Source organism: Sinohyriopsis cumingii, chromosome 8 (assembly GCF_028554795.1).
Source record: "Sinohyriopsis cumingii isolate HCF-2022 chromosome 8, ASM2855479v2, whole genome shotgun sequence".
NCBI classification, from domain to species: domain Eukaryota; kingdom Metazoa; phylum Mollusca; class Bivalvia; order Unionida; family Unionidae; genus Sinohyriopsis; species Sinohyriopsis cumingii.
In genome coordinates this window covers 56,390,560-56,404,621 of record NC_142968.1, presented here as the reverse complement: position 1 = coordinate 56,404,621, position 14,062 = coordinate 56,390,560, and the positions used below count along the sequence as shown (strand labels likewise).

Genomic DNA, 14,062 nt, shown 5'->3' with positions numbered 1-14,062 from the left:
TCACATATCAACATTGGCGGAGCACGAGACTTGAACTCACGCAGACAGAGGTGAGATGGCAGTGATCCGTGACAGAGAGCGCTTTAGACCACTCAGCCACTCGGGGCCCCCAAAGAAATCAGTAAGCTTGCAGAGACAAATGCATTATTTGGATTACAGAGTCAGATGGTCATTGAAGACATTGTTGGTTTTTAACTTTGCGGCAATAAAAGATTTAAAAGATTAAGTGTAACTTACTAAAAAGAAGATGAATCATTAGCTTCTTTGATTTTTGGATAAATGTGTTCTACAACTAAGTACAATGAAACCAATGATAGTACACATTTCATGACAGGCAGTAAATTAACTGATATTTGGTTAAAAGGATTTATTTGGGTTTTGTATTGGTTTATATGTAATGTGTTGGTCTATATCATTGCTCCAAAAAGATTATAAGGACACTGTTAAAAGTACAACTTTAAACTAAAAGGAAAATGAACTAATAAAATTATTCTTTGAATGGACAATTCAATTGTTTCTCAATTGTGCATATTGTACAAGTTGTAATATCCTATTTCAAGCTGAAAAAGTACGGTCAGATGAACACTTTTCAGTACATGTTTGACCCCCACGTGTTTTATTTGACCCCAAGGTCTAATACCAAGGAGTTTTTTTACCCTCAATTTTACACCCTTTGGAAATACACTGCTGATCCTTGTAAGAACAAGTACCCAGACTAAGGCCATAACAATGAATACACCCTGAATTAGTCTTGTTCACTAAGCCACTTGATTCGGGAAGGGATCGTTGATGTCTTGATGAGTGACACTTGGATTGTGTTTGGCCGATTTCACCCTCCCACAACAAAAACAAGTTGTTAAAATCATATCTAACCCTCTGTATGTACAATTTCTGAATGAAAAACACCTTGTAATCATTTTAAGCTGTTGTATCCCCAATGTTTACATTCTTGCCAAAGACACAAATGCCAGATGATGCTGAAACTGAAGGTAACTAGCATGGAAACAATAAGGACTGTACTATATTGAATGAAACCCCTATATAGTCCATTAAGAAACAGAATTTTTAAATGCATCAGACTTCAGTGTCACATCATTCATTATAAATATTCTATGAGATAATATACATCAACCATGAGACTCACTTTACCTTTAATATAATTGTCATCAACACAAGGCACACAACTTATTTTATTCTGTTTGATCGTATACTTATATGGTGGCCTGATTTGAGTTCTTTCATTTTCATTGTCCTGTTCTCTTGGATTTGCGGTCTGTTGCTCACCTATAGAAACAATATTTGAAAATTATTTTTAACTAAATTAATAAATGATAACTGACTGAATCTTGATTATTCATGAATGACTTAGGAATCTTCTTGATTACCATTTTTCAGATACAATAAAAATGTCAATTGAAATTGAGTAAATAAAAGATGCGATGACACTTTCATTTTAGTGAATATAAGTATTTGTACATCAACTAAATTTGTTTTTATGATTTTTTTCTTAACATGTGCTTAGATTCAAAATTTGCAAAACTATGCTATTGAGGTATCTCTTAAATATCTTTTTCAGTTGCTGTAAATTTCAGTTATAAAACACTACATTTTGTCTTCAGAACATTGTTGTAGATACGGTTACTTAAATATGGCATAGGTTTTCACAGCAGCATTTTGATCCAATACATTTATTACATTTATGACACTATACATGCATAAATAGCTGCATCACATAGAATATTATATTTCTGACACCAACGCCATGAGATTCTTTAACACTGTTTAAATGAAATTCACACTGCATATCAATATATATTTTTACTACCATCAATGTTAATATCACTGTCCACATGCTTTTCTAAAGATAAATTTCCAGGTCATTTCAAGAATAAAATTAATTTTTTCAAGATTCAGATGTGACCATAACTAAATGGAATTAAAGAACATGATCATATATAAAATCACAAAATGTATCACATGAAACAAGTTTGGCTACATTCCTATAAATTGGCAGGTAAAGTCATTTCAATATACAGAATAAAAAGTCTAACTTGACCTTGCTGACCGTGGAAACAACATAATGAACATATATTAGTCTTCTTTCCTTTCAGACCTTAAATTCTAAAGAATTCTTTTGCAAAATATATGCATGTTATACAATTTAAACAATTCATATGACAGTATGAGAACAAAAACCCGAATAAATGCAAAGTATCAGAATCTTCTTTTGAAAGGAAATTTTTTTTTAACCATGTATTTATCTATGCCAATAAATTCCGAAACAAGATTTTTCAAACAACCTACCCTCCTAAAGACGATTTGGTTAAATATTTATCATTTAAAAACATTTACAAAAGGTTGATTTAAATTTTGAGAAGAGCTTCAAAATTAAATATTGTTGTATAAACAAGGACTAAATTTTCTGTTCAGTCAACTTGTCTTATTTTAATTCGATAAACCAGTTGCCAAACCTTTACTGATACAGGGGTTTGTACCGTTGTTCAATATATAATAAAAAATATGACAATTTCCCATTTCCCCTGCATTCTATTTCAGATCAGAAACCAATATTTCAAGCTGCATGTCACTGTGTATAGTACAAGTCACACGGGTCATGTAGGCATTCAGCACTATTTTAGTAAGGGTGACACTTTTTAAACTTTGATTCTACATACCTTTAAGTGGCAAGATTTAATTCATTTCCATTTGTATACCTCCATATCCCTTTCGAAGGTAATTATTCAGATGCCTCAGTAGGTGCATAAGGCAAAATCGATGTTAAGGTACATAGACACTTTGGGATGAAATCAACCTAAAGGTGTGATCCAGTACAATCCAGAATACATGTTGCATGCTGTGATGTTGCAATGAAAGCTGTGAATATTGATCAATAAATTTGTACAACCCTCGACTGTGATGATTCCACTCAAAGCGCTCTTATTTTGACCCAAGTTTAGTACATCGCCACCACTGTAAAAGTCCATAGCCATAGATAATTTTCATCTGGAAGTTTCTTGGTGACAAGTAAGGTACAGAACATTCAATAATAGTACTGAATAGACTTTGGTTAATAAAACTTAGTGTTAAATTTTAAAAGAACAATTTATATTTTATTTCAGATGAGTAAGTGTGAAAACATGACCCCTGTGACTTGAACTGTAATAGCTTCGCACCAAAGTTCAGCTCAGAGATTCAACATTCTGGACAACAAATTTCGCTGAAAACGAACAGAAGTCCATTTTCTATTCCGGGTTTCCTCCTAATATTTCAACCCCATTTTAAACTTTTGGACATTTACGTTGCGGTGTGGGGTTAGAGCAATTGCATATCGAAAATTTGGAATCAGCCGCCAATATGCGGTGGCGACTTATGGTAGTCACTTACCAGCGGGCCTATTAAATATAAACTATATTATAATGACTCACACCAGCATGAAATCAATAGGAAAATTATTTTCTTTTCCAAAAATGACAAGTATGGCAAATATTATAAGCGTTATGTCTTTAATCCTCTGACAGACCAGAAGAAACTACATCATAGACAAAACCTGACCAGTACTTGCCATTTCCATTGCTAGTCACATGACTTTGCAAATTTCCAACAACGATGATGGAAGTCCAATAGTCACGTGATATCAATAACAAACTCCTTTTTAATGTTGTGCAAAAATTCAATTATATTAAATGAAAGTCAGATACCTTTTGTAAAAACCAGAAACTATAATTCTAAACATATTTATTTCAAGAACAATGAGTGGCCAATGCTGTGAGACACCAGACCTTTCCACAGTTATCTATACAGACTTCAATTTATATATAAATCAGTACAATACTACATTTCTAACTTATCATATAGGCAAATCTGCATACCTGTGTAATAAATAATAGATTGCAATCAAGGGACTTAACTCATGTGTGCCATATTTCCACTGAGCTGGTGTGCATAAGTAGTATATAAAAAGGACAATTATCGGGAAGAATTCAATGATTTTTCATGCGAGCCCAAGACTAAAAATTCATTCTTGTGTTTTTGCAACACTATTTCTATATTCTACTAAAGTATCGCAGCTCAGAGTAACAGCACATGTACATCATTGTAAGTCCCTACAACCAAAGACATGTTCTGATTTGTAAAGAATAAAGTCCTAAAATCTAACTGAGAACTTGGTACAGTGTACTGTAATGATAGATGTACTCTCTGGTTCTTAGGTTAGAAAACGTTATGATTATGCCCCCAAACATACATCCAGCCACTTGCCCAATTATCTTCTAAACTGATCTGATTACTGATTTGAAATAGGACAATACATTAAGCAAGCTTTAAATTTTAGAATTAGTATATCTAACTGTTGTCCACTTACTATATCAAGCAAATTAATAAGAATTTGTCTTCTGTCATGCTAGCATAACATGAAGAATAGCATTTCTAACTGATAGAAAATGATGAATAACAATTTGCAAGGATATGAAAAAGTATTTGTATAGAAATAAGCTTATTGATAGGTTATTCTAAACTATATCAATGCAGTTTTTTACAGCATGATGTAGAGATGTATTATATAATTGCTGTGTGTAGTATATTCAAGCTTTATGTAAAAGTAGCACATTTGTATAAAATGAGTCATAACTACATAAAATTCAGTTATAAACTGTACACATTTTAAGGAAGAGAACCTTGGATAACTTACAAAGCAGGAAGACTTTTGAGCAGATTTCAAAACATTCTGATATATCTTGTGTTGCATACAAAGTTTAACTGAGAGAGGTTTTACAACTTTTATATTTTAATTTCAAACTCCTGCAGAAAATTCCAAATGATACAAGTCCCTACCAATGAAGAGTTTTTAGTCTTTCCTTCAGTGGATTTTTGATTAAAGAAATAATTTTTTAAGCAGGAAATTCTAGCTCAAACAAATCTAGCTATTCATTAAAAATGATTATATTAAGTTGAATGAAAAATAAATTGCATTGATGTTTTAGAATCTCTTTGTCTTAAAATCTAACAAATTTGAATAAAAATACACACATAATATACATCGAAACTGCACCTAACTAGAACGTAAGTTTTTTCAGTTTTAAGATGATCCAGATAACATAACCCAAAATATAAACACCCACAGAAGAATTAAAGTATTTATCAAGCCTTATTACGAAGGACAATCTCAGTAAAAAAAACTTGTCTCAAGTCTGCTCAATGGTCTTACATACCATATATATATATCTAAATATATATGGTATATAAGCAGCATCTTCTGCATATTTAATGCTAGGTAATTATTAAAAGTAAATAAATGAAATCTGTCATGTCTTCATCGTATATAAAATACTTTTAACTATTTAGTCCCAATATAGTAATGTAATGTGCAAAGCACAGTTTATCTTCTATGATGTCATGTTTAATCAGCACAAACTATGCTACAAGTTCAAGTTCTGTAAGCTTCATGCAAGCTTGAAATGATAGTACCTTATCCAGTGTTTCTCTTTACACATATTTGTGCATCAGGGATGCACACTGAAAAAAAATTGACACACACATTTTGTTGTCATGCACTTTTTTACACAAAGGATAAACATAATGCGATCAAGATTTATTTGATATCCAATGCTTAGATGAGGGATGACATCATGTATACTTCGAGCATAGGCAATGTTATGATGGCATAGATTCCCTTAATCTTGCGAGCTGTCACGGGATTTCCATATAGCTCAGCAAGATGTTGTCTAGATGTTTAACCGCAATGCTTGTTGTACTATAAAGTGAACTCCAGATTAAAATGGCATACACTCAGAATCACTAGCCAAGATAGTAAAAGAAGCAGAACACAAATGAGTAAATGTGGATCTAACTTTAATGAAAAATGAAGAAAATAATTCTCTTGACTGGAATACAGCACATCTACTGGGATTACTGGTGTGACCTTCTGATCATGTGATTCCAAAGACTGCAAAAGTGAATAATCCTTTCATGACAGGATTTAAGTATTTTAAAAAGTCTACCCTTGTTTACCACAAGATACCTGGAGAACACATTATCACCCAAGGCATTCTTTTACAACAATGAAATTAGTTGTTGTTGTTATGGGTTTTAACGTCATTTTTCAGTACAAGATAGGCTATACATGGCGGCGAGTATTAATGGTGGAGGAAGAACCAGGGAAAACCCCAGAAAGAACCACCCACCGATGAGAAGCTACCGGCAAGCTTTCTCTCATATCCACATTGGCTGAGCCCGAGACTCGAACTCATGCAGACAGAGGTGAGATGGCAGTGATCCATGACGGAGAGCGCTTTAGACCACTCAGCCACTCGGGGCCCCCAAAGAAATCAGTAAGCTTGCTGAGATGAATGCATTATTTGGATTACAGAGTCAGTGGGTCAATGAAGATATTGTTGGTTTTTAACTTTGCAGCAATAAAAGATGTAAAAGTTCAAGTGTAACTTACTAAAAAGAAGATGAATCATTAGCTTCTTTGATTTTTGGATAAATGTGTTCTACGACGAAATACAATGAAACCGATGATAATACACATTTTGTGACAGGCAGTAAATTAACTGATATTTGGTTAAAAGGATTTATTTGGGTTTTGTATTGGTTTATATCTAATGTGTTGATCTATAACATTGCTGCCAAAAGATTAAAAGGTGACTGATAAAAGTACAACTCTAAACTAAAAGGAAAATGAACTAATAAAATTATTCTTTGAATGGACAATTCAATTGTTTCTCAATTGTGCATATTGTACAAGTTGTAATATCCTATTTCAAGGTGAAAAAGTACGGTGAGATGAACATTTTTCAGTAAATTTTTGACCCCCACATGTTTTAATTGACCCCAAGGTCTGATACCAAGGAGTTTTTTACCCTCAATTTTACACCCCTAGGAAATACACTGCTGATCCTTGTAAAAACAAGTACCCAGACTAAGGCCATAACAATGAATACACCCTGAATTAGTCTTGTTCACTAAGCCACTTGATTCGGGAAGGGATCTTTGATGTCTTGATGACTTACACTTGGTTTGTGTTTGGCAGATTTCACCCCTCTCAAAAAAAAAGCAATTTGTTAAAGTCACATCTAACCCTCTGTATATACAATTTCTGAATGGCAAACAACTTGTAATTATTTTAAGCTGTTGTATCCCCAATGTTTACATTCTTGCCAAAGACAAAAATGGCAGATGATGCTGAAACTGAAGGTAACTAGCATGGAAACAATAAGAACAGTACTATGTTGAATGAAACCCCTATACAGTCCATTAAGAAACAGAATTTTGAAATGCATCAGACTTCAGTGTCACATCATTCATTATAAATATTCTATGAGATAATGTACTTCAACCATGAGACTCACTTTACCTTTAATATAACTGTCATCAACACAAGGCACACAACTTATTCTATTCTGTTCAATCGTATACTTATATGGTGGCCTGATTTGAGATCTTTCGTATTTGTTGTCCTGTTCTCTTGGATTTGCATTCTGTTGCTCACCTATAGAAACAATATTTTAAAATTATTTTTAACTAAATTAATAAATGATAACTGACTTAATCTTGATAATTCATGAATGACTTAGGAATCTTCTTGATTACCATTTTTCAGATACAATAAAAACATGACAATTGAAATTGAGCAAATAAAAGATGAGAAGACACTTTCGTTTTAGTGAATATAAGTATTTGTACATCAACTAAATTTGTTTTTATGATTTTTTCTTAACATGTGGTTAGATTCAAAATTTGCAAAACTATGCTCATTGAGGTATCTCTTAAATATCTTTTTCAGTTGCTGTAAATTTCAGTTATAAAACACTACATTTTGTCTTCAGAACATTGTTGTAGATACGGTTACTTAAATATGGCATAGGTTTTCACAGCAGCATTTTGATCCAATACATTTATTACATTTATGACACTATACATGCATAAATAGCTGCATCACATAGAATATTATATTTCTGACACCAACGCCATGAGATTCTTTAACACTGTTTAAATGAAATTCACACTGCATATCAATATATATTTTTACTACCATCAATGTTAATATCACTGTCCACATGCTTTTCTAAAGATAAATTTCCAGGTCATTTCAAGAATAAAATTAATTTTTTCAAGATTCAGATGTGACCATAACTAAATGGAATTAAAGAACATGATCATATATAAAATCACAAAATGTATCACATGAAACAAGTTTGGCTACATTCCTATAAATTGGCAGGTAAAGTCATTTCAATATACAGAATAAAAAGTCTAACTTGACCTTGTTGACCGTGGAAACAACATAATGAACATATATTAGTCTTGTTTCCTTTCAGACCTTAAATTCTAAAGAATTCTTTTGCAAAATATATGCATGTTATACAATTTAAACATTTCATATGACAGTATGAGAACAAAAACCCCAATAAATGCAAAGTATTAGAATCTTCTTTTGAAAGGAAATTTTTTTTAACCATGTATTTATCTATGCCAATAAATTCCGAAACAAGATTTTTCAAACAACCTACCCTCCTAAAGACGATTTGGTTAAATATTTATCATTTAAAAACATTTACAAAAGGTTGATTTAAATTTTGAGAAGAGCTTCAAAATTAAATATTGTTGTATAAACAAGGACTAAATTTTCTGTTCAGTCAACTTGTCTTATTTTAATTCGATAAACCAGTTGCCAAACCTTTACTGATACAGGGGTTTGTACCGTTGTTCAATATATAATAAAAAATATGACAATTTCCCATTTCCCCTGCATTCTATTTCAGATCAGAAACCAATATTTCAAGCTGCATGTCACTGTGTATAGTACAAGTCACACGGGTCATGTAGGCATTCAGCACTATTTTAGTAAGGGTGACACTTTTTAAACTTTGATTCTACATACCTTTAAGTGGCAAGATTTAATTCATTTCCATTTGTATACCTCCATATCCCTTTCGAAGGTAATTATTCAGATGCCCCAATAGGTGCATAAGGCAAAATCAATGTTAAGGTACATAGAAACTTTGGGATGAAATCAACCTAAAGGTGTGATCCAGTACAATCCAGAATACATGTTGCATGCTGTGATGTTGCAATGAAAGCTGTGAATATTGATCAATAAATTTGTACAACCCTCGACTGTGATGATTCCACTCAAAGCGCTCTTATTTTGACCCAAGTTTAGTACATCGCCACCACTGTAAAAGTCCATAGCCATAGATAATTTTCATCTGGAAGTTTCTTGGTGACAAGTAAGGTACAGAACATTCAATAATAGTACTGAACAGACTTTGGTTAATAAAACTTAGTGTTAAATTTTAAAAGAACAATTTATATTTTATTTCAGATGAGTAAGTGTGAAAACATGACCCCTGTGACTTGAACTGTAATTGCTTCGCACCAAAGTTCAGCTCAGAGATTCAACATTCTGGACAACAAAATTTCGCTGAAAACGAACAGAAGTCCATTTTCTATTCCGGGTTTCCTCCTAATATTTCAATCCCATTTTAAACTTTTGGACATTTACGTTGCGGTGTGGGGTTAGAGCAATTGCATATCGAAAATTTGGAATCGGCCGCCAATATGCGGTGGCGACTTATTGTAGTCACTTACCAGCGGGCCTATTAAATATAAACTATATTATAATGACTCACACCAGCATGAAATCAATAGGAAAATTATTTTCTTTTCCAAAAATGACAAGTATGGCAAATATTATAAGCGTTATGTCTTTAATCCTCTGACAGACCAGAAGAAACTACATCATAGACAAAACCTGACCAGTACTTGCCATTTCCATTGCTAGTCACATGACTTTGCAAATTTCCAACAACGATGATGGAAGTCCAATAGTCACGTGATATCAACAACAAACTCCTTTTTAATGTTGTGCAAAAATTCAATTATATTAAATGAAAGTCAGATACCTTTTGTAAAAACCAGAAACTATAATTCTAAACATATTTATTTCAAGAACAATGAGTGGCCAATGCTGTGAGACACCAGACCTTTCCACAGTTATCTATACAGACTTCAATTTATATATAAATCAGTACAATACTACATTTCTAACTTATCATATAGGCAAATCTGCATACCTGTGTAATAAATAATAGATTGCAATCAAGGGACTTAACTCATGTGTGCCATATCTCCACTGAGCTGGTGTGCATAAGTAGTATATAAAAAGGACAATTATTGGGAAGAATTCAATGATTTTTCATGCGAGCCCAAGACTAAAAATTCATACTTGTGTTTTTGCAACACTATTTCTACATTCTACTAAAGTATCGCAGCTCAGAGTAACAGCACATGTACATCATTGTAAGTCCCTACAACCAAAGACATGTTCTGATTTGTAAAGAATAAAGTCCTAAAATCTAACTGAGAACTTGGTACAGTGTACTGTAATGATAGATGTACTCTCTGGTTCTTAGGTTAGAAAATGTTATGATTATGCCCCCAAACATACATCCAGCCACTTGCCCAATTATCTTCTAAACTGATCTGATTACTGATTTGAAATAGGACAATACATTAAGCAAGCTTTAAATTTTAGAATTAGTATATCTAACTGTTGTCCACTTACTATATCAAGCAAATTAATAAGAATTTGTCTTCTGTCATGCTAGCATAACATGAAGAATAGCATTTCTAACTGATAGAAAATGATGAATAACAATTTCCAAGGATACGAAAAAGTATTTGTATAGAAATAAGCTTATTGATAGGTTATTCTAAACTATATCAATGCAGTTTTTTACAGCATGATGTAGAGATGTATTATATAATTGCTGTGTATAGTATATTCAAGCTTTATGTAAAAGTAGCACATTTGTATAAAATGAGTCACAACTACATAAAATTCAGTTATAAACTGTACACATTTTAAGGAAGAGAACCTTGGATAACTTACAAAGCAGGAAGAGTTTTGAGCAGATTTCAAAACATTCTAATATATCTTGTGTTGCATACAAAGTTTAACTGAGAGAGGTTTTACAACTTTTATATTTTAATTTCAAACTCCTGCAGAAAATTCCAAATGATACAAGTCCCTACCAATGAAGAGTTTTTAGTCTTTCCTTCAGTGGATTTTTGATTAAAGAAATAATTTTTTAAGCAGGAAATTCTAGCTCAAACAAATCTAGCTATTCATTAAAAATGATTATATTAAGTTGAATGAAATATAAATTGCATTGATGTTTTAGAATCTCTTTGTCTTAAAATCTAACAAATTTGAATAAAAATACACACATAGTATACATCGAAACTGCACCTAACTAGAACATAAGTTTTTTTCAGTTTTAAGATGATCCAGATAACATAACCCAAAATATAAACACCCACAGAAGAATTAAAGTATTTATCAAGCCTTATTACGAAGGACAATCTCCGTAAAAAAAAACTTGTCTCAAGTCTGCTCAATGGTCTTATATACCATATATATATATCTAAATATATATGGTATATAAGCAGCATCTTCTGCATATTTAATGCTAGGTAATTATTAAAAGTAAATAAATGAAATCTGTCATGTCTTCATTGTATATAAAATACTTTTAACTATTTAGCCCCAATATAGTAATGTAATGTGCAAAGCACAGTGTATCTTCTATGATATCATGTTTAATCAGCACAAACTATGCTACAAGTTCAACTTCTGTAAGCTTCATGCAAGCTTGAAATGATAGTACCCGATCCAGTGTTTCCCTTTACACATATTTGTGCATCAGGGATGCACACTGAAAAAAAATTGACACACACATTTTGTTGTCATACACTTTTTTACACAAAGGATAAACATAATGCGATCAAGATTTATTTGATATCCAATGCTTAGATGAGGGATGACATCATGTATACTTCGAGCATAGGCAATGTTATGATGGCGTAGATTCAATTAATCTTGCGAGCTGTCACGGGATTTCCATATAGCTCAGCAAGATGTTGTCTAGATGTTTAACCTCAATGCTTGTTGTACTATAAAGTGATCTCCAGATTAAAACGGCATGCACTCAGAATCACTAGCCAAGATAGTAAAAGAAGCAGAACACAAATGAGTAAACGTGGATCTAACTTTAATGAAAAATGAAGAAAATAATTCCCTTGACTGGAATACAGCACATCCATTAGGATTACTGGTGTGATCTTCTGATCGTGTGATTGCAAAGACTCCAAAAGTGAATAATCCTTTCGTGACAGGATTTAAGTATTTTAAAAATTCTACCCTTGTTTACCACAAGATACCTGGAGAACACATTATCACCCAAGGCATTCTTTTACAACAATGAAATTAGTTGTTGTTGTTATGGGTTTTAACGTCATTTTTCAGTACAAGATAGGCTATACATGGCGGCCAGTATTAATGGTGGAGGAAGAACCAGGGAAAACCCCAGAAAGCACCACCTAAAGATGAGAAGCTACCGGCAAGCTTTATCTCATATCCACATTGGCTGAGCACGAGACTCGAACTCATGCAGACAGAGGTGAGATGGCAGTGATCCATGACGGAGAACGCTTTAGATCACTCAGCCACTCGGGGCCCCCAAAGAAATCAGTAAGCTTGCAGAGATGAATGCATTATTTGGATTACACAGTCAGGGGGTCAATGAAGATATTGTTGGTTCTTAACTTTGTGGCAATAAAAGATTTAAAAGTTCAAGTGTAAGTTACTAAAAAGAAGATGAATCATTAGCTTCTTTGATTTTTGGATAAATGTGTTCTATGACGAAGTACAATGAAACCTATGATAATACACATTTTATGACAGGCAGTAAATTAACTGATATTTGATTAAAAGGATTTATTTGGGTTTTGTATTGGTTTATATCTAATGTGTTGATCTATAACAATGCTGCAAAAAGATTATAAGGAGACTGATAAAAGTACAACTTCAAACTAAAAGGAAAATGAACTAATAAAATTATTCTTTGAATGGTCAATTCAATTGTTTCTCAATTGTGCTTATTGTACAAGTTGTACCATCTTATTTCAAGCTGAAAAAGTACGGTCAGATGAACATTTTTCAGTACATTTTTGACCTGCAAATTTTAAATGACCCCAAGGTCTGATACCAAGGAGTTTTTTACCCTCAATTTTACACCCCTAGGAAATACACTGCTGATCCTTGTAAGAACAAGTACCCAGACTAAGGCCATAACAATGAATACACCCTGAATTAGTCTTGATCACTAAGCCACTTGATTCGGGAAGGGATCTTTGATGTCTTGATGACTGATACTTGGTTTGTGTTTGGCAGATTTCACCCAACAAAAACAATTTGTTAAAGTCATATCTAACCCTCTGTATATACAATTTGTGAATGGCAAACACCTTGTAATTATTTTAAGCTGTTGTATCCCCAATGTTTACATTCTTGCCAAAGACACAAATGCCAGATGATGCTGAAATTGAAGGTAACTAGCATGGAAACAATAAAGACGGTACTATATTGAATGAAACCCCTATATAGTCCATTAAGAAACAGAATTTTTAAATGCATCAGTCTTCAGTGTCACATCATTCATTATAAATATTCTATGAGATAATATACTTCAACCATGAAACCCACTTGACATTTAACATAATGGTCACCACAACAAGTCAAAACCTTATTTCAGTGTACCTGATATCAAGAATGGAGTTGTTTCATTGTCCTGTTCTCTTGGATCTGCATTCTGTTGCTCACCTATGGAAACAATTTAAAATTATTTTTAACTGAAATAATCAGTGATAACTGACAGAATCATAATTATTCATGAATGACTTAGGGATCTTCTTGGTTACCACTTTCAGATACAATAAAAACATGTCAATTGAAACTGAGTAAATAAAAGATGAGAAGACACTTTCATTTCAGTGAATAAAAGTATTTGTACATCAACTAAATTTATTTTTATGAATTTTTTTAACCATGTGGTTAGATTCAAAATTTGCAAAGCTATGCTCATTGAGGTATATCTTAAATATCTTTTTCAGTTCCTCTAAACTTCAGTTATAAAACACTACATTTTGTCTTCAAAACTTTGTTGTAGATGCGGTTAGTTAAATATGGTATAGGTTTTCACAGCTGCATTTTGATCCA

General features: G+C 32.6%; 1 protein-coding gene across 3 annotated transcripts in view; it reads right to left on the bottom strand.

Annotated features, from left to right (window-relative positions):
- Nucleotides 1–14,062, bottom strand: part of LOC149793579 (uncharacterized) — a 103,466-nt gene that overhangs the window by 34,838 nt on the left and 54,566 nt on the right. For all 3 annotated transcript variants that reach the window (XR_016422852.1, XM_089967532.1, XM_089967533.1), the window contains 3 exons: nucleotides 13,604–13,666; nucleotides 7,355–7,489; nucleotides 1,150–1,284 (listed from right to left, as the gene is read on the bottom strand). Coding sequence is in view for 2 of the 3 variants with exons in the window: in XM_089967532.1 (XP_089823658.1) it covers nucleotides 1,150–1,284; nucleotides 7,355–7,489; nucleotides 13,604–13,666 (333 nt within the window). In the remaining variant the exon portion in view is untranslated. The remainder of the gene's footprint in view (nucleotides 1–1,149; nucleotides 1,285–7,354; nucleotides 7,490–13,603; nucleotides 13,667–14,062) is intronic.